The sequence below is a fragment of the Drosophila pseudoobscura genome, chromosome 4 (assembly GCF_009870125.1).
Source record: "Drosophila pseudoobscura strain MV-25-SWS-2005 chromosome 4, UCI_Dpse_MV25, whole genome shotgun sequence".
NCBI lineage: Eukaryota > Metazoa > Arthropoda > Insecta > Diptera > Drosophilidae > Drosophila > Drosophila pseudoobscura.
Genome location: NC_046681.1, coordinates 25,329,580 through 25,351,711, shown reverse-complemented (window position 1 = coordinate 25,351,711; position 22,132 = coordinate 25,329,580). Strand labels below are relative to the sequence as shown.

Genomic DNA, 22,132 nt, shown 5'->3' with positions numbered 1-22,132 from the left:
AATTCAAATACCAGCAACATTGCGACTGTTTCTTTTGTTGAACCATTTTGTTTAAACCGTGTTTTAGTCAAAATACAATAAAAGCAAGGACTAAAAACTAACCAATTGTGTAAAAAATTGATTCATTAATCGTATAAAATTGTGTGGGCATAGATAAAGGCCCGGTTGACAACATTTAAATTATTGTCGCTCACATTCAAAAAAGTTAGATTTGGCGCGCACCACTCGGTATATTTTTCAAATGAGACCGTATATTTCAGAGCTGTTCTGAGGGTCATACTGTAGAAACTGGTTTTCGCCACGCTCCCATGTGGTGTTTTTTAGTGCTAAATGGTATTTTTGTCAATTTCATCAATCTATTAATTTCATTTTCAATGTTATAATCCAATAAATGCAAGTATTTCGAATAGACCAATCATGTATAGAATTGATTCATCAATCGTATAAAATTGAGTGGGCATGTCTAAATGTTCTATTTAGCTGGTAATAGTCGACGGAACAAAGAATAGGAGGAATTGGTCGTTTTTTTGAGCAACAATGAGTCCCATTCCATACACAATGTTGCCACACTGTTGCGGCAACATTTCCTTGAAAACCTTATTTTAGTCAAAATAAATTACATTAAGGTAATTAAAAGATGCAATCTTGTAAAAAATGCATTTATCTATGGGATAAAGCTAAGTGGGCATCTATATGCTTGAAATATAGGCAATCCCCGATTCGCCGCAGTTTCGCTCTTGCAACAATGAGTCTCATTCTGTACACAAACATGTTGCTAAATGGAAATGGACGCCCGCCAACATCAACATTGTTGTTTTTTGTGTCTCTCTCTGTTGGCGTGCAGTCGCGATGTAAAAAATTGTAAAGCAGAATGTAAATATTGTGGAGACGAACATAAATCTCGTGTTTCTCAAGCTCTGCTACCGCCTCGAATTTTTTTCTGACTTCAGAAAATTCCGTTGATACGCCACAAATTATACCGCTATTTGAGCCAAAAAAAAACTATTTACAATATTATCAAATAAAATCGAATCTCGTTAAAACGCGTACACAGTCGTTTGTTTACGTTTAGACAAGACAGGTGGACGACAATTTTGAAAACACGCGGGCAAATCGTTGTGGCCAAAAAAAAACACATTTCTCTTATTGTTTCAAATATTGCGTGTTTTAATTGTGATTTCGTCAACAGAAATCAAAAGTCACAAAAATCAACAAAAAAAATATTCGCAAGCTCCATCATCAGCATCTTGGGGAAGCAAAAGACGCCCGCCAACAACAACAACAGCTTCCTCCGATTGTTGTTTTGTGTCTCTCTCTGTGTGTGTGCGTGTCGGCGTCGATGCTGCGAAACGTGAAATGCAAATTATTGCAATAGCAACAAACAACAATCACTGCAACAACAACGAAAACAAAACGGTTTCGCGTGTGCTGGAAAAATATTGAATTTGCAACAACAACAACAAGCAGAACAGCGTGTGAGAGGGAGACACGAAAATATTGCGCGCCAAAAGCGAGAGAAGTATTACACAAAAACCATAAAAACACAGAGAAGACCAATAGGGTAAAGCAACAGCCAACAACAGGCAATAAAGACGAAGAGAAGCTGTGCAGAAGGAGAACCTGAAAAGAAGAAAAACGCAGAAACTGAGCAGAGCCCTGGAGCAGCGAGGTTAAAGAAAAAGCAGAATCTGGAAGCAGAAGCTGCGAAAAAAAAAACAGCTACAAACAGCGGGAAGTTGGAGAAGGACAGCATCAAAAGCAGCTGAGAGGACAAACAGCCACAACAAAAACGGGAAAACAAATCAAAACATCAGCAAGAGAGAGCGCAGGAATTCCATTCGAGTATCTCTCCCTTCCACCCATCGCAATTTATTTTATCCACCAGAGCACAAAAGGGAGGCGGAGAGGAGCCAAACACTTGAAGCATTTGGGCTCTGTGGTGAGTTTTTCCAATGGTTTTTCAATTATGGACCCTATCCTATCCTCCAGCTATTAGTCTCTCCACCCATACGTCCGTCTATCCCTTCAACCGTACGACTTTTCCATCTATCGGAACTTCAATTTATCCGTACACCCCATCCTTCTATCCGAAAGTCCATACATTTGAAGCTTCTTCCATATTCCCGCCCTGTTCCGTTCGTTTATTCAATGGCCTCCGGGCAAAAACATTTGGCAAAGTGCAAAAGTCAAGGCTCCTATTCAGGGCTTTTGATTTGCGCCGTTTTGACCTTTGGCAAAGCAGAAAGAGTGTAAAAAAAATATAAAATTGAGTGTGCACAGACGACATCCCGAGTCCTTGACTGGCGACAGCGCTCCTGAAAATGCTGCACAGTGGTTGGTGTTGCACACAAAAATTGAGTAATTCCCAAGGCCCATATAATCAGCTGCACTTCCATGAGGAAATAGCAGGCATTACTTATGGGATTGGATAGTGTTTGGAAAAAATAACGAAACAATGGGGTAACACAATGCTGATTAATGCACTGTGACGAAATTGGAAGAAATGTCGAATGAAGTCAGGTAGAAAACGGCCGAGATTTCCAGCAACCCCGAACGAGATTACGTGCCTTTTTTTCCTGTTTATGCGACTGGCGGGGATCTTGATCGAATTACCTTGAGAATTGATCGTGTGTGGCGAAATGGAATGCGATTTTAGGCAGAACTTTGTTTTGGAAACCGGCTTGAACCAGGCATCTTTATTTCTTAGGAACTGCAAAAACCTGATGGATGGAAAGATCACAGTTTGTTGAGAAACCAAGAAGCATGATGCTGAATAATGAGGTTTGAGCATTTTTCGTGAAATATGTAATTATTAAAGGATGCCAAAGTGCTTGAAAACGATATTCAAATATATTTGTTCTTATTTTCTAATGCTTCTTAATAGGCTTTTCTTCTTTAAACCGGATTGATCTAATAATTCCAAACTTCTTGAAAATGCAGAACAGAAAAAAGATTATCCTAACAATCCTTAAACGGAGTGAGAAGAGATTTCCTGTTTCAAACCAGATTTTTGAAGTTTCCCATTCCTTAAAGGTTCCAAAACGGGTTGAACAAGGAATTCCCTATAGTCGCCACATTTAGTACTCAACCATGCCACAAAGTATTTTCCTCCCTAATTGTCTGGCCTGCCTGTGTTGACACTTATACCATTATCTGCCATATACCACGCCATGTCGTCATCGTGTGCACTGCATGTGAAAGTAAAAGCTGATAAGAGAACACTTTATGAGACGTCCGCAAGTCCAAGCCCAGCACGAAAAAAACCAATAAAATGGTATAAGAAATCGGGCAATTATGATTAGGGGCGAGACCCCATCCCCATTGCACAGATTAAATGGCAGCTTGGGGCACACTGTGCGGGGCAACGTCTGCTGCTTGCGACTCTCTGCTGCGCCCCGGTAATCAAACGTCTAGACAGTGTCCCGTCGTTGTTGCAGCTTCTTTAGGAGACGTTCCCCGTTACCCCTTCTCCGTTCAATGTGCAGCCGTCGGCACGCCTCGCTATTCGACAGGCTGCTGCTGCACCCTTCATTCTCTTCATTCTGAAGCCTGCATCCTTTTTACGCCCCTCTTCGCATCTCTGGCTTCTGCATACTTTTCCCCTCTCTCCATCCTGCTGCCTGCAACCGAAGCAACCCCCTACCAACAACAACAAACAACACCAGCAGCAAAAAGGGCTCCCTACTCCCGACTTTGCTCTCTCTTTCTCTCTCTTTCGCATATCTCTCTGTATACTCGCAAAACAAATACAACATACTCGTACATAATCCCGTTTTTATTGCGCCTGAGTGAGAAAAAGAAGCAAAGGATAAATAAGAATGAAAGATTTAGGGGTTTGATGAATTTGATACCCTTTCTAATGCATTTCGTATAAATTTTAGTTTTTTGAGAGATCTGCTCGAAGGATCGATATTAAACTGGAATTGGCAACATTTCCTTGGATTATTCTTACTTCTGCCTAAAAACATCTAGTCAGAAAGAATAGTACCCTCCTCTGCAAGGGTATAAAAGTACCACAGTAGTCGTGTAGTGGTCCTTTGGTCTGGTTCTCATCTCTCTTGTTCCCTTTTCTCGGCGACGCGTGTGAACTCCACTCAACTCTCCCGACCCTGACTGGGTGGCCTGACCATGCCACTCAATCATTATGAAAATAACGCTCGTAAATTACAAAACCATGGTTTTATTTGTCAAAATTTGAAACTTATTTGAACAGGCGCCAAGCAAAGGGCAGCAAGCAAAACAGCAGGCAGCAGCAGCAGAGAGAGGAGAGCAGAGCACCGCAGTCCAGTTGTTCCCCAATCGAGTTTCTTCTCTGTGTGTGTTTGTATTCGAGTGTACGGTATATGTACGTGCACCGTTCTTTTCGTTTTGTTGTGCTTGTTTCGTCGTGTTCGTGATTAGCATGCTCATTCGCTCGTTTTTCTCACTCGCCCCCATGCAAGTGTATTGGTTCGAGTGAAAGAGCCCTGGTCTGGAATGGCCAGGCATCCAGGCATCACCGAGCCCTTTCGATTAACTCACTCGGCTTTCGCTCCACTCGTATCCCAATCAGCTCATATCTCTTCCATTCTTATGTATATTTTTATCAATGAATTTCTAATTACTGTACAATTGGTGTTTTTTTCGGATTATTAACCTCCAGTCCGTCCTCTGCATATCACATGGTTGTTGGCCATTTGGGTTGGCTTGGTTAATGATTGATAAAGTGTCCGGATGGTTACCAAATGTGGGGGAGTCTGTCCCCCAAAATGGTAGACCTGATTGCCGGCTATTAATCTCCGCTTGATTGATGGACCAGCCCCAAAGCTTCTGGCACATGAATTTTTAAGTACAGAGGGAAATTTTTTCATACTTTGAACTCCCCAAAAAATTGAGGGGGAATTTAATGCATAAAAGGAGCTGAAAATTTAAAAATTCAACATTTTTGATGTAAATTTATTCCACAAAAAAAAGTGCAATATCAGTTGATAGTTTAGCATAATTTTGCGATCTTAGAGAACAGATGTTTTCATGACAAACTTGGATTCAAAATATACCATTTATTATTAGCTATAAGTACAAATTGTAAGTACATCTATTAGTTGATTTTATCTAAAATAAAATTAAAATTTTTGGGTAACGTGCAATTCCACAAAACCCAAAAGTTACCAGATGTTTTTATCCAAGAATAAAACAAAAAAGCTACAATCGTTTACATTTTGAAGGTTTAAAAGTCAACTTTGAACAGATGTTTTTATTATAAAAGAATTCAAATGAAATAAGGAATTGTAGCTTAAGTCTATTTAAAGATTCACAGTTGTTTTTTGAAGTTAACTTGAACTTATTCTTGAACACTTATTTATTCGAATTAAATTTATCGCATAATACAATTTTAATCAAAAGACTGAAATGGAGGCGTAATTTGTAAATCCCACAAAACATAAAGCAATTCAACAGATGTTTCTATAATAACTTGAACTAGACAATGAAATTGATTTAAATTTCCCCTATGGGAATTGTAAAACATTTTATATTATCGCAATTGTTATTTATACGAATAGGCGCATGCATACAATGTAAATGTATTTCCATTTGCTTAAGTGCTTTGTTTGCTCAAATTACGATTAGGTCAACTACATAGCATAGCAAAGCACATGTACATATGTAAATGCCATTGGAGCACACAAGCATTCGTTCATTCCCATTTCTGGTGTTTCTGCTTCCCATTTCTGGATTAGATTTGCAAAAAAAAAACTATAGCAAGGCCACACAAAAAACTGAGCAATCAATGGAAACAAGAACAAAAAGTAAATCCAAATGGGTAAAAGTCTAAATAGATGTACCCTAACATTTACGGGAATACATGTGAAGCACTATAGAGCAGTCTGGAAGATAACCCAATCAAACTTAACCCATATTCCAGCCTACCAAACCTTATCGTGTTGATTGAGATTAAAAGTTCAGTGCAAGTGTTCTCCAAACAATCTTCTATGAATGACTTGGATTAAGGTCTTTAAAAGGTCTTCCAAGGCAATGCATATCTTTGTTAAATATGGATAAAAAGTTCTAGAATTGGGAAAAGACATAGAGAACACTCTACAAAATATAAGGAATGCTCCTAGATCTCTATGTCATTAAACCACCTTCTAGATCTCTTTGTCTATTATAATCCCATCAAAATCCGATTTCCAGACACCCAACTCAATGCCACAGTTGACAATACCCTTTCTCTTCCCTAGAGTAAAATGGGAGCATGTAAAGGCCGCCGTCAAAACAGGCGTCGAGTGAATGAATGAAAAGTTTTTCTTCTTTTTTTGACTGTTGCCTTGTGAGGCGGGGGAGGGAGTGAAATAATTGTATCGTGGGGAGTGCGAATAAGGAGGGGCAGCCGTTGTCGGCCATGTGCTTGATACGTAATCATCGCATTTTTGTTGTGAGACCGCAAATAGCCATTTGTTGTGTGTGGCAGTGTTTGTCGCCATATATGGTCATGTTTTGTGTAGAGCTTGTGCCGTGTAGTGGTTCGGTAGGTTGATAAGCCCAAGGCTTGAGCGGCTCCTGAATGAAGAGAGTGAGAGAGGCCCCCGGTATTTCGGCTCCTGGTAAGGTGTGTTTGTGGAGAGTAACTTGAGATAGGGAGAGTATTGAATGCATATCTAATGCCTTTTCCTATTAAAATTTAAACTCAAATAAATACACCTTAAGAAGAAAAGTGTAGAGAGACCGCCGCGTAAGAGCTAGAGTGAGTGCACTGGAAAGCCTGATCTACTGCCCAAAAGCGGATGAGCAACAACTGTGTGGCATGGGAGAGGAAGATACACGTACATACATTAGTCGCCTGTACTCGTAGTCAGTGATTGTAATTACGATTCCGGCTTATGCAATTCATCATTATGGCCACAGTTTTCGCCCAAGCGACAGACCCACCATGAAACAACAGCGAAATGCAATTGAATCGCGTTTGGAAATGAATGCCACCAGCAACAGCAACACCAGCACTAGCCCCAACCCCAACCCCAGCTCCAGCCCCAGCCCCATCGGAGGAGGCGCGCAACCCGAGTAACTCACAAAATATAAAAGTGAAAACTTGTTTTCCTTTCCAGCTACGAGGGTATTATTGTTTCTCGTTGTTTTCGCAGTTGTACTTTGTTTTTTTTGCTGTTTTTTTTTATGATGTCTTGCATTTGACTTTGACTTTTCAACCGAGGCGGCGTCAACAGTCGAATTGTCTTCTACTACTTCTTCTCCCTCGACTTCGTCCGCCTTTGTTTTTCTTGCGGTCGTCGTCGTCAGTCACAGTCAGAGTCACAGTCACAGTCACAGTGTAACGAAGGCATTGACTATGGAAATTGGTTACACCATGAAGTAGTGTGTATGGAAATGAGTGATTGTCTGATTCATTCAAGGCTGATCAAAGGCTGATTACACTTTGCTGATTTTTGTAATAAAATAATAGAGTCGAGCTTCCATAGGTCGAACCAAAGAAATCGTTGGAAATCATGGAGATTTCTATTTACAGATGTAATGTGCCCCCTAAACGCTGTAAATAATAATGGGTTTTGGAAGGTTTAAAGTTGAATCGGTATTATTTGATTAAAGAAATAAACCGGAAGAAAATTCTGAAAAACCCATGCATGAGTGTGATTTTCCACTGCGGTCAAAACGTAGCAGTATTCCCACGAAATTCACAGTTTACTGCAACCGTTATGCCTCGCACTGCACTTGCCACTTGTACAGTGGGTGTTAATTGCATTAAAAGTGGTCATTAGATTATCGGGCGGCTGCTCCACACTGTGCAAAGGAGAGACCCCAAAAGCCACCACCAATATTTTGTGGTGACTGGCGGCGCTTTCGTTTTTCCCCCTCTCCCACCCCCTAATGCCGTTTGCCACCCCGCACGCATTTGCAACAACACCCCAATTTGGGCGGATGGTTGGGGGGCATGGCATCCAAGTAAATAAGCAATAAGTGCGATGGTGTGCTTGTGTGTGTGTCGAGCCGAAGGCTGTTGCTGTCTCTCTTGTCCCACCCCACAATAGCGAACGAGTGCAATGACGCGAGGCTCACAGAGCAGCAGAGAGTCAAGAGCAGAGGGCAGCGAGCGCCAGCAGCAGAGAGTCAAGAGCAGAGGGCAGCGCCACTCAAAGCAAGGTGTGTTAATAAAAGGTGCGATATTCCCCACTCCTTGAGTCAAATTAAATATTGTACGAGACACTCTTTCACTCCCTCCGAGCCATCACACTCTCACTATCTGTGTGGTCTCTGTTCAAGAGCACCTTCTATTAGCGCTTCACCTTAAATGAGCACATGCCCTGTTTCAAAGCAGGAGAGCAGAGGGCGAGCAGCAAGACACAAACACACACGCACGCGACACCCCAACTCTGTTTGTGTGGGAGAGAGCTGAAAAGAGAGAGCAGAGCAGAGCAGAGCAGTGGCGACTAATACTGTTTTTTCGATTTCGACTTCGTGCTGCACTTTTTGATGATTTCCTGTGAACATTTTGGATATTTCAACGTGAAGGAACTTGTTGCATGCGATTGCCACAGAGAGAGCGAGCGAGTGAGAGAGTGTTTCTCTAGCAATTTAAGGTGTGACGTCAGCGAGCAAGAGATTTCATTGCGAGATGGAAAAAAGTAAGACTTTGATATTGAGGAAACCTTCAATTATAGAACAAATGCAATCTATAAATTTGATTGAATCAACTTTTTATAATCGAAAAACTCTCTAAATAAACACAAAAGTGATTTCTTTCTAAATTTATGGCATTTTAAAAGTAAAGCACTTTACAATCTCTAGAGATTTTAGCGTGACACAGTTGAAAGACCAAAGGAATTCGGGAAGTTGTGTTGCTAAGAAAAACTACTAAATATAAATAAATTTTGTTTGGTATTTTATTGAAATTAAAGAAAGGAATTGACAGGTGTTTATTTTAAAAGCTATTTTTGGATTTTCTAATGGAAAAACTATGTACAAAAGAATGCGGTAAAGTGGAAACGTATCTAATATTTTTTTTTTTCAATTTATTGTACATAAATGGCATTAATGAATTTATTGCGATTTACAGGAGTTCGACTGCTGTTAAATGTTTGCTAGAATTTGGTGGAAATGGGTTTATTTGGCATCTTTAACGACTTCTCCATAAATCTTGTATGCAGATTAGTTCCCCTTTCTCTGATTCCTGTGCTGGCTGCCGTTCCGTTCCGTTTCCGGCACTGATTGATTTCTGTTTCTTAAACCGCGATATCAAATCGATCCGCAATGGAGTTTATTTTTGCCCGCCGAAAGAAGAGTGAAAGACAGGTATTGTTTTTGTGTCTTTTGTGGCTCATTTAATTGTGTTTTTTTTTGTCGGTTGCAATCTGTGTGTGTGTGTGTAATTTTATTTGTTAAGTGCTGCAATTTCTTCGAGTTATATAAATGCTGTATTTTGCCGTTTTCAAATGATTATTGTCTGCGAGCGCGTGAAATGTGTGTTTTCTGGTTATTCCTCGTCGACTGTTGCACGTTTTTTTGTTTTTTGTTTGTTTGATTGGCTAATTTGATGTTTGTTGGTTGTTTTCGGCTCGTCAAGGCCGCCGCGTTTTGTTGTAATGCTCATTTATACGCATTATGGTTTAAGCCATTTCTTGTGTGAAATATTTCAAATGGGCTCTTCGGGGAGGCGGCATAGCTCTTGCCTTATGTTGAATGAATATTAACTAATCATTTTTATGAGGCTCTCCCCCCCAACCGTTTCGATAAACGACAGCAGAGGCATTCAAATTTAACGAGCCTCCAATTAAGCCATAAATTCAGTTTCTATTCATGGTTGAATTCTTCATTAAATTGCTTAAGTTTTATGACTGAATAAAGAATAAAACTAGATCTATAGAGCTGTGATTTTTGATGGAATTCTTTGAGGATTTAATCTTTATAAAGATCTAATTAGCGACGGAACACTTTAAGAGTGAAATGAAATATTTTTGGCAGCTGATTTATGATTGAATTCTTAATGAATGATGTCATGCAATGAAAGCTATCTTTTATGAGTTTTATAAACAAAGGTATTCTTTGTGTTTTCTGATGAAATTGAGTGGATTTGATTAGTCATAAATCTGAGACCAGCAAAGATTGATATCTATAGATATGTGAAAAAACGGTCTTCTTTAATCCCAAAGATCGAAAGGCAACAACAAATAGTGTAACCCTTCCATAAATGGCAGGAGAACCCATTAAAATTTAATGATTTGCAAAATTTGACGTGCATGCAATATTCCTCAAATTTCTTATAAATTCGTGCCTGAAATATTTAAGAATAAAATCCGTTGGCATGATGTATTGGCTATTTAAAGAAGCTTACTCAAAGATTTCTTTTCGATTCGTGATGAAATTTTTGTTAGATTATATTTATCTACAGTAATATACGTTCTAAGATCTAGAATGTTTTGAAATACAACTTTAAGAATTTTCACATAAGAAGAACATTAAAAACTATAATCTCTCTATTATATGTCTGAAAGATATAATGTATTTCGTAAAAAATTTAAATATTCCCGATCTAAAAAAGAAAATTGAAGGCCATGGGCATCTGTCCATATATCCAAAAAGTGTACTATTCAAATGTTCTAAGAAGATCCATCCATTATCTTTTAGAAATTACAAAAAATGTACATAGAAGAACATCTTCTGAGTCGGGGCTCCAAGTATTTTCTCAAACTCATTGCAGTGCGTTCTGAACACTGTTAAATCATTGAGAATCCCATTATATGGCCTTCATAAACTAGCAATTTTGATGTGCTCCATTAGCCTCATAACAAACAAAAAACACACACAGAATAAATCACCCAAAATTTGTTTCAATGAGAATAGCATAAAATTTTATGATATTTACAAAACTCATTCAAAACTTTAGACATTTTGTGGAAAAAGAGCCAAGAGTTTGCTTATAGTTTCGCTCGCTCTTTTTTTATGATTTTCAAATACAACAGATAAACCACCGAAAAAAAATCTTTTTATCTGACACTGACGTCTGGGTGGGGCATGCGTTATGCTCATTCATGGCCAAATATTTGCCTAAAATATAATCTGCTTAGAGATAATTTTACTAGACTCAAAGCCAAATGCTTTTCATAAAGTTCAAGTATGAAAAGAGCAATCATAAAATAAAATTTTATTAAAACTTATTGCTGTGGCAGGGGGAGTATTATTCTGATTGTTGTTGGGGTTCTCGTTGATAAGCGTTTTGCACCCGCATCAGCATTTTTGTGTGTGTTTCGGGCTTGATTAGCTCGATGCGGGATTTCGATTACGAAATTCTCTTAATGGACTTCTCCCTACCCCCAAACCCAAACCCATTTGCCCCTCTTTTGGAACTATAAACCTACAAATTTTCTGTTTATTGTTCACAAAAATATTCTCGTTGCCAGAATTGTTTATGTTTATGTCGAATCGAATGTGGAATGCCACATGTGCCGCTTGCTGACTCTCGGTTTTCTGTATTTTTTTGTTTTATAAACAGATCGGCCGCGGCAGGCAGGCAGCGAAAAATATTCCATTTTAGAAATAAATGTTTTCTGTGTGGCGTTTTTGTTTTCTTGGAATCGCTCTTGGGGCCATAGCCAGTGTGTTGCATGCCTCTGGCTCTTCGTGGAAAGGTCAGTTTTGAGTTAGTTTTAGTTTCTCCCCGTTTATTCCCAGTACTCCATTAGGGGCCGCCGTTCCCCATGTCGAATGGCTTTCCCATTGCGCAATTTGAACTGTTTTTTCGGTTTTTGGACTTTGTAATCCTCTGTCCGGTTTTTGTTTCGTCGGATTTCTGTCCACTGGTCTTCACTGGTCTCCACTGGCACTTGTCAAGACCGGGGCCTAACCAAAGAAAAATATACTGAAATGCATTAAGACTTAGTACGGGTTATATAAGACGCTTATTATATACTCTTTCAGGTTTTTCGGGGGAGGGAGGAGCATGCATTAAAATGCGAAAAACATGTTTCCAAATATGATTTCCAAGATATGAGATATTGGAAAACACAGAGACGATTACTGGGTTAAGAGATGAGGCAATAAAATGTCATGGGATTTCGTATTAAATATGAAGATGTCTTTTAAAATATCCAATTTTTAATAACAGTTTTCCTGCGTAAATATGTGAATTTTTCCCATTTGAATAACATTTTATATCTATATATTTATATAATTTTAGATAATTCTTTTTAAATATCTGGAAAAAGAAAATATAAGCCTCATAGAAAATCTGTTCACTCATAAGATCTCTTACCCTTCCTTCTGTGCATTACAAAACCTCTATAAAAACAGGAACTACCCTCTGTAAGGGTATCAAAATTTCACGAATACTTAAAAAATAAAAATAAAAAAACCACGCACACAAATTAAACTGAAAATTGTTATTAAAAGCGCGTACAAGACGACAAACGATGTCGACGCGGAAAATTAGTGGCTCTGAATGAATGAATGACTGAATGAGGGGCTGAAATGACAGGGGGGCAGGGGGGCCACAGAGGGAAGTAGCTGATGGGACTGGGGACTGGGGACTGGGGATGGGGCTCTGGAGTGAAAGAGTGAAAGCCGGTAAGCCACTTTGCAGCACCGAATGACTTACATTGCCGAATGCTTTTTGCTGGCGACTCTCCCGACTCGCGACTCCCGACTTCCTGTGGTTGCATCTCCCGCTGGGTGATTGACCACAAACAGGGGCACCACCATCACCAGAGGGCAGGGAGTGGGTGGTGTGTTGCACGGGCACTGACAGGAGGGGAGGGACAGATTAGCTAATTTCATGAGTCACTCAACCAGGTTTCGCTGCCACAGAATATAATGAGCGGAGGGCTCACAACGACTAAACGGGGCCAATAAATTCTGGCACGCCATTAAAATTGAAAAGAGAAGAAAGAATAGTTTCATAGGCCGAAGGTGGATACCCTGAAAGATCTATTATATGATACAGGAAACTGATTTGTATAAACTTTGAAGTAAAAAAAATACTATATGACAGCTCTATGGAGTTATCTTTAGAACGCAGATCCTTTTCAGTCGTTTCTGACATGATATAGTGATCACATCAGGGCTCCAATAATTTTGAATGGTTTTTGGAAACTTTCATGTAGATATTTCTTTTTATTTTTTGCAAAACATTTCGCAAAATCATTGTATCACGACAAGGGTATAACAAATGTAGGAATTCCTAGGGAAAACCTACATACAAGCGGGAAATGGAGAGGAAAAGGTAGGTAGATTATAGGAAATACTTTGGATTGCGTGTGGCAGCGGCGGCCTCCCTTTTGTTCTTGGGGGCGACAGACAAACACCAGTCGAATGGGGCAAACACAAATAAATAGTAAATATAAAATTTCTATGACTAACACGCGCCTACAACGAGTCGAAGGCCCTCAAAGAACCTTCAAGGGAAACATTTGAGGAGGGCAATGGCTGGAGGAGAGATGATTAGACAATCCACAATTACTTAGGATCCATGACATAAGTGCGAACGGTTCGGGGAAAGCAATTAGAGAATGTTGAACGTACATATTTGTAGAAGAAACTTATACTTAGCAAGTGTAATTGGCTTAAATTAGGTATAAATAAATTATGTATTTATGGAAAATCGGTCATAGCTAACTAACTCCATTGCCACGCACTCGCAATCCCCCTCTGTCTCTCTCTCTCTTCGTCGCCTAGTGGCGCCATCTGGCGTAGTGAGCGGGATATAAAAACTGGATGGTGTTTCTATGTACATATGAATGTATTGGACCCTGCTTCCCCCTTCAAAGGTAGCTGGTTGATTGAAGATGGTCATCCTTTATCGAGTGCACCACTTTTGCAGGTGCTTCAATAAAGCAAAAAAACAATGACCTAAAAGATTAAAACCAAAGTTTGATTGAAAGTTAAACTTTGACCAAAGCCACACAAAGTTTCCCCACAAAAGTTGGATCACAAAACCAAGTTTTAAACAAAAGAAAACTAAAGTTTCAAACAAGAATTCTTATCGGTTTTTATTGAAATTTTGTAAAACTATGATTGATTATGTGGCTTCAATTTTCAGTATTCAGAATACTTTCCTCGTAGAGCAATCAAAAGGGAAAACAAAAAGAGGAATAATTACAAAAGCACACAAAATTCTTGTAGCTTTCCGCTGAGACAGCAGGCACTTTCAATTGTTGGTTTATTTATTGATCTGTTTTCCGTTCTGGCGGCGTAAATATTTGGTCTAGACACACACTCTACGAATATTTGCCAAGCAACCAGATGATATGCGTACTTAGCAAAAGCCAACCCCCCATTTCGTTTGTGTTTTTGTGGCTAGACGAAATGAAACTATGCAAAATTCAAAGCCCTACCCTGAGAGTAGTCGGCCAAGGCAACCCCCTAACCCACAGGCAGTCGCTCTTGGTCTATACAACCCCATAGTAGGGCATAAGCCCATTAGCTTTATTGGAGTTCCCACAGACTATAACCCTTAGTAGAGTAGTGAGCTCCTTAATTTAACGAGAGTGTCCGTAAGACATCCATCCTTAACACTGCGAAGACCCTCAGACCTGGGGACCCTCAAGATCTAATAGCAATAATAGCTTTCACTTATGCGTCATGCACACGACATGTATTTGTTTTTCAGATGCTCGATCATGCTATTTTACGCTGTTCTCTTGTGTATCAACCCTTAGCAGAAGGCTTTCTAGTGTAACCAGACCCAAATTACTGATTGAAATCCTGTCAGGCCGCCCAAGACCTGTACGAGCGTAGGACCCCTAGTGTCATACGCTAAGTCGGGACATTTTGTAATACAACAACACCCCTCAGCCCTGAAAAGAGCCTCTCTCTACGCTATCAGAACACCTAGTTCTAAGTAAAACACTCAACCTCCTAACCCCCAGAGGAGTCTCGCCTCAAACCAAAGCGGACCCTCCATATTCCTGTATCCCCAAACCCTAACTTTAGGGAGTTCGCTCCCCTCTGGATCCCAGCACATCCCTTAACCCCAAGTATTCTACATCCCCCTGGCAATCCCCTTGGTGGAACAGCTGATGATTATGTTGCCCCAAAGTAAACCTCCATTCCGACGCCCCCTCGACAAAAAGACGACACCTGACGAGCCCCCAACGACCACAAGAGCATCGTTGTCGTCGTCTGACTCTTGAGGGGGGGCAATGTTTATGCATGATGTAGGGTAAGGGCCTTAGGGTGTGTGTGTGCGGGGGTCGGAGACATTTTTGCGATTGTTGGTTCCGTTTGGGTTTTTGTCTACCATTTCTGCTATCCTGTTGAAAAATCAGGGAAATCTATTTATTGATGTTTTTCGCACAAAATGCCAGAGAGACAGCTAAGAGCGAGAGAGAGTGAAAGAGAGAGATCCAAGGGTCGATGTTCGGTTATGACGTCAGAGGGTTTATCAGACAGAGAGAGAGAGAGGGAGAGGCAACGAGAGCGAGAGCGCCAAAGGTAGGAGAGCTTTCGTTTAAAGCTTCTTTGCTTTGGTGCTTAATCTCTCTCCCGCTCTCTATCTGTCTGTCTCTCTTTCAGCGTACGGCGTGCGCTCTCCTGCCAGCCGGACGGCAGGCAGGTCCTTATTGCTGACGTCATTGCTCCCGTTTGAAGGCAGCGACGACTCCTGTTGCTCCTGGTGCCGTGCGGCATGCAGGCTGCCTGCTGCCGCTTGCTGCTCGCCGGTTCATTTGAGGCGGAGTATTTGAGTTAGAGTTGTTGAATGGCGGGCTCCAAAAGCCCGCCCCTTCGAACTGGGTGGCGGCACTCCAACCCAGCTACCGACCACTCCCCCCGCCACCTCTTTTGGAGTATGTTTTTCTCCTGCAGGATAGACTGCTCCTTCAAGTAGTTGCTCCACGTCTTGGCTGGCATCTTGAGTAAGGAAGTCCACGCCCAGCCTCCTGGGGGGAGTCGAGGTGCTGGTCTCTCGGCGTTTTCCGCGTTTTTGTTGGTGTTTTTGTGTGTGGAGCGGCCATTTTCTCCATGGAGCCAATTAGCACCAGGCGAACAGGAGGCAGGAAACAGCAGCCAGCAGTGTGGCGCTCTTTAGAGGGAGGTAGGATGCTCACACAAAGAGCAGGTGCCGCCCCTACAGATTCCGGAAAAGCTCAAACGGCACACAGAGAGGGAGCGAGAGGAAGCGAGATGGATGCGACGGATGCTGTGTGTGTGTGGGTGGGTGGGGGCTGTAGGTGTCCTTCTGCCGTGCAGAAGCATATGCAGCAGCGCGTGCGGGGGTCAGGTCAAGGCCCAAAGTGCCATATACATATGTGTGGGTATTGTTATATCTGCCACACGATATTCTGTGGCTTCTGTTGATGGCAGAGAGAACAAAAGAGAGCTTTCACTTTCAGAAGAAGGATTTTCTAATCCATTTTGGTTGCCATTACGTATACGTATTCGTATACGTATGCGTCGTATACATATCTGGGTCAGCTGTTTGGCTTATGCAAGTCCAGTAGTCCCCAAAGCAACCCCTTGTTTGGGATGGGGATACATAGTGGCTGCAAATGAGGAAGCCTAAAATAGCAAAAAAGCCAAACGCGTTACGTGTTGGCGTTGCACTCTGCACAAAGTTGCAGCAGCTACAGCAGCGGCAGCAGCGGCAGCAGCCACAGCGACATAGTGTGGCAGTGGCAGAGGCAACACAGCAATCGATTGCAGGGGTCCGGTTACAAGCATTTCGCTGCTCTGCTCACAGTTTTTAGCCGTTTGTTGCGTTGATAAGAACACAGGTCGAAAGCGAAAGGCAAAGCCAAAGGCGCCCTGATGTGTGATGTGTGCAAAGAACTGTGTTAATAAGATGTGAGACACAAAAGAGCAGCAACGGCAGGCATTCAAGAAAACATAGCAACCATCGATTCTGCAGTTTGAAAATCGGAAAATGTTTCTATAGTGTCAACTCAGTGTCGAGTAAATCTTTAAGTGAAAAATCTCTAACACAAATCGAAGTAAAAAATCGAAACTCAACACAACCAAAGATGCAGCGACCAACACCGAATATCTCCACGAGCATTATGAGCCGCATGTCGGTCTTTGAAAGTGAGTCGAATCAGAATTCCCTTCACACATTCACACATTCATGCATTAATTTATGGCTCTATTCAAACAATTCGTAAGTTGTCTTCGAATCAGCAAACACAAAAAGCGTCGGAAAAGAGTGAAATCTGGCATTCTTTTATGGCATTGTAAGGTGTGAGATGATTAAGTGCCTGAAGTGCGGCCAAATTTAGATGGAAAGTGTGGAAAATGTGTGGCTTATGTGAACGACAAATGGACACACGTACGGTTGATAATGTTGAACTGCTTTAAAGTTTCTGGGATTTGTCTGTTTGTTTGACGATGATGGGTTTTGGGATGCGGAGTTTGACTGCAAAGTTTCGTTGATAAATGTGGAATAGTTTCAGTCGGTACAGGGTTGTATCTAATTCTTTAAAATGTATGTACTTATGTAACAGCCAAAAACAAGAGTCGGCTGAATGCAGTGGGAGTCACATCCTTGCTATCAACTGCTCTCCTCGCTTGCACATGACTCGGAACACAGATGCTCGACATCCACAAGCGAAAAGGGCCAAAAAGAATGCCCGAGAATAGCAAAAGCAACATACACGGCGTGTGCACGACGTGTCCATCTATCAATCTTCATTGACATCTACATACTTGGTACACCCTGTACCCTGCCCGCATCCCGCATTCGTCTGCCACTGTCCCTTAACTGTTTTCGATTGAGTTCTAAACAAAGACACATTATATTTCTTGACAGAGACACATGCATAAAGTGTACAATGGAAAGTGAAACCCCTCCACCCCGTGTCTTTTGGCGACACACAGACCCAAAGAAAAGTTGCCCCAATGCCCTCTGATGAATATCATGTGGTTGGGCGCTAGTTAACCTCTCACGACAATGGTTCACGTTTAAGTTTTTAACTGTACGACTGTCATGCCTTGTTGAGCCCTTAACCCGGTTATGCGAATGGAGTTTCCACTCGATTCTGTAGTAGAAAACTTTCATTTACCCAGTACTGGGCAGGGCACTTGATCATATTTCAGAGCCTCTTTTTGCCTATCATAAATTGTACACACAATGCAGTCGTCTCTAGTGTTGGCTTGATTTATTGTATGCGCCATAGTCTGGGGGTCACTCGGTGAAAACAAATTGCATATAATTAGCATGAGTGGAGTGTAGTGGAGTGTGGGCTTTCGTAGGGCTGGGTTCGGGTCCCTTATAGAGCGCCTCTTTCGTTTATTTCATTTGCGTTAATTTCATAGCCAAACTCGGACCCAGACGAGGAAATACACCAACAGCGAGTGCACATGGGCACCTCCACCCCACCTCATTAACCCACATGGAAGCAAGTCGCGCACAATTTTCTAACACGGCCTGGGCTCTGGAGATGGGGATGCCTGTGGATGGGGGGCCCATGTTTGTTGGCTAAACTAAACAGCCAGTCGAACCACTCGATTGCGCAAGTGAAAACTTGTTGGGGCGACGATGGACACCATAAGTGAAGTAAAGCCAGCCCCAGACAGAGACCCCCCTGGCGAACTGCCCGCAAGTGATAGAAAAATACACTCCCATTGGGGCATTCTAGGCACTGGCAGAGTTTTCAGAGATCAGTAGTTTGGCGGATATAGCCCTATGTGTACGCGTTTCCGCTTCACTTTTGTTGAGATTGTTTTTTTTGCTTGCTAAGTTTAAGTGGAAAATTGTTATAGATCCTCCATGGATCAGCATTAGATCTAGAAATCCTCTTTCTAAGACAAGTGTTTGTTTTTTTATTGGTTCGTATTGCACTAGATACATTTACTAAGTACTAACTACAAACAATTGATTTAATATTATTTTTGTAGTGATATAATGTCCTTACATCCATCTTACATTGAACCTAAGAGAATAGAGTTTTATGATAAAGGACAACCTTTACGGATTTAGTTTAAACTCCACTTATAGTGGGGTAACCTTTCTGTTTATAAAGATCTCGGAATAAAACTCAAGAGACAAAGATTTTATAGGCTATAAATGTAAAATATAATCAAATTCAAATATCTTTTGGCCATTTTCCAAGGGTATACCAATCTTCAGCCACAATCTCTGTCTTTTTTCTGCGGAAACTAAGCACTCCATTGGGTCAATCCTTAGACAGTGAAGGGCCCAGACAGCCAGCGCTGTAAATGCAAATCCATAATGCAGAGAGTCGCCGGCGAATGCAAATTTCGATTTGAAAAAAATAAGAAAAATCAATCAATATGGATTTGCATACGATTTCCGATTGGGTCACATATGTATCGCTTGAATGGGACATTCAATAATTAGCATAGTGCACATTTCGTCATTAGGGTCTCGCGACATATGTTAAAGGTTAAAGGTTCGGGTTTTCAGGGTCATTAACCAGCCGCCAAACAAGAGATTTCGTTGTTCAAATGCTGAAAACAATGCGGAATGATGAACGAATGAATGAACCATAATTTGTTGGAATTGCCTGAAATGACTCTGATGAAATTTGATTGATTGATTGTCGAATGTGAACTTTGAGTTGGGATGATGATGGTGATGGTGATGGAGATGTGGAGATCGCAATTTACCCTTTGGTTAACCCCCTCTTGGTGATCTTGGCGATGCCCGATACCCGATTCGTGTGAACTAGTTTAACAATTGAAATGTCTTTTGATTGGAGGAGGGAAACGCTTGAGATATACAGAATTTGTTCAGTTTATTGTTGTTCCATGAATTGAGTCATTACAGAAGGTTCTTTTGATATTGGAGGAAATTAAGTGGTACACAAAACATGAAACGAAATGTTTCTTGATTGGTTACGATGATATGAAGACATTTGTTCATTTGAGTTCTTAATTTATTCCATATAAAAATCAAGTAAATGGAGGAATTCTTTCGGCCCTTATCCATTATGTACATCGAAAGCCAAAAGATACAAAATTAAATAATGAAGTGTCTGCTTTCAGACATTCACAATCCAAAATCTCTTTAATCTCTGATTTTGTATCTCCTTTAATTTATATGTGTTAGATTTAAATTTCTGGCACAATGCCGCGTGATCTACTCCACTTGCAACAGCTTGGTTTTGGCACAGCTCTGACGGAGTTGGAGCTGGAGTTCCCTTACAATCTGCAGCATATTGGTTCATCTTTCGCCCCCGAAGCGCTTTCAGCAATGTCATTGCCCTTTCGACGGCTTCTCGTGTCTGCCTTTTTATGCGCCTTGCCTCTCTGTCTTTGTCCCTTATCATCGCCTATTAATCTAGTTTAGGTTTTGGGCTTTGGGCATTGGGCCATAGACTGTTGCCACTGCCACTGTGACTGCCACTGTGACTGCCACTGCGACTGCGACAGCGTCAGCGACTAACTAGTTCGCACTGCCGCCCCAAATGTGGGTTAATATGATGGGTGAACAAAAGAAGTTTGCTTGGGTGATGGCTCAGAAAAGAATTTACAAAAAAACTGAACAGAACCGAAGAAAAGAAAAGAATCGGTGAAAAAAAACAAGAACAAGAAAATAACAAAAAAGAAAGAACTTTACCGCTGACTTGAATCGAGTTTCTGTTCGTGGGGTGCCCCGTCCCCTCTACTCACGTGGGTCATAACGTACTATACCCTTTCGGAGGGTACACTCAGGTGGTTTGCACAAAAGGAAGTATTTTAGAGGTAAAAAACTGAAATTTATAGAAAAATAGATGGGATTAAACATACACTATGCTCTTATACAATAGATTCTGGATCAGGCTTTCTATTTCTGTTCACGAAAAGTCATCGAAATGGAATTTAATAATTATTTGTAATAATAAACCCCTCAATAATTCTTTTCGATACGAAATGAGGTTATATATATATTCAGACGTGTCATAAATGACCTTCCAAAGAAGCGACGGTTGCAAAATAAGGTTCTTATGGAATACCTTATGCTCTAATAGATACATGTGTGTACCCATAATAATCTATCATTGTCGTAATCCCTAAGTATTACAAACGGCAAGGGTATCTGTGTTTCGTCTCGCCGAAGAAAACTTTCATTCTTTTTTTACGGTTTTACAGAAAATTTCTGCCTTGTCGGCTCTCGAGCTGTTGTGTTTGGTTTTTTTTTGCCTGCTGTTTTTTTTGTAATAACAAATTGACAATGACATGAATGAGAGGAAATATTTAACCTTAATAAACGGCTGAAGACGTTGCGCTTTAGACGTCTTTTGTTTGGTGTTTTTTTTGTGGTCTGTTTGTGGTGGTACGACGTGGTATGCATTGTTGCAGCAGGCTGAACTGATTTATGGAAGGCCAAGTGGCAATTAAACTTTGGGTGCCCAGAGATAGTAGAGACTGTCCAGAGCTGTGGCTATAGAACGACAGTCCGAGTCCATTCACCATATTAATCTCTGGAACTCTTTTCGCTCTCAGATACCGCATTCAGGCACAGTTCGGCGGAGTCAGAGAACGAGGCCGGAACGACAATGATGTCGATGAGCAGCTCCCCACCGGCTACGCCAACGGGCGTACAGACCGACTCCGAGGGCCTTATATTGCCCAAAAAGCTGATCAATCCCTGCATTGAGAACACCGATCGCAAGGAGCTGCATCGAGAGCTGAAATTCAATGCCAGAATGTGAGTAAATCCATACGAATCGAATCCCTTTCAAGCACTCTCTAATCTCTATACATTTTTTTTGCAGTGGCAAGAGTGTGCTCAACCAGAAATCGGAACTCCAGCGTGCCTACGACAAGCAGAAGGAGCGCCATGCGGCCGCCGAGCATCATTCCCCCGATGCGGAGCTGGTGGGCGGCATACCCGGCCTCAAGGGAGAGCTAGGACGGGTCATTTTGGAGCGGGCCCAGAAGCATGAGGCGGCGGCTCAGAAGCAGGATGCCGATGAGGCCGAGGATCGGCAGTATGTTAATCCCGAATATCTGAATGTACGCGCCAAACTGCGCACGGCGAATGGACCCAACTAGAAGACGCCCCTCTTGGCCCCCGACTCATCATAATTAATTTGTAAAGAGAGAGATGTAACCAAATTGGAACGTAATAAGTTTAAATGTGTTGACTTTGTGAACTGTTTTCATTTTGATATTATGCAAAACTAGTTGTATCGTTTAAACCTAGACCTAAGCCATTGACTTTACTTTATTTTACTCTAGTGCTAGCTACTAATTTTAGTTATCGTTTATTGGACTA

At 41.3% G+C, this 22,132-nt stretch overlaps 1 protein-coding gene across 2 annotated transcripts; it reads left to right on the top strand.

The window, feature by feature from the left end:
• The first annotated feature begins 806 nt into the window (after positions 1 to 806).
• On the top strand, positions 807 to 22,072 carry LOC4816935 (protein FAM107B). 2 transcript variants are annotated; one of them, XM_015180769.2, is made up of 3 exons: positions 807 to 1,939; positions 21,358 to 21,562; positions 21,630 to 22,072. In XM_015180769.2, the coding sequence occupies exons 2-3, from the start codon at positions 21,411 to 21,413 to the stop codon at positions 21,907 to 21,909; spliced, it is 432 nt and encodes a 143-aa protein (XP_015036255.1). In that variant the 5' UTR covers positions 807 to 1,939; positions 21,358 to 21,410; the 3' UTR covers positions 21,910 to 22,072. The 2 variants fall into 2 exon arrangements, with proteins under 2 accessions (XP_015036255.1, XP_001356853.1); XM_001356817.4 differs by lacking the exon at positions 807 to 1,939 and adding an exon at positions 16,691 to 16,998.
• The last annotated feature ends 60 nt before the right edge of the window (positions 22,073 to 22,132 follow it).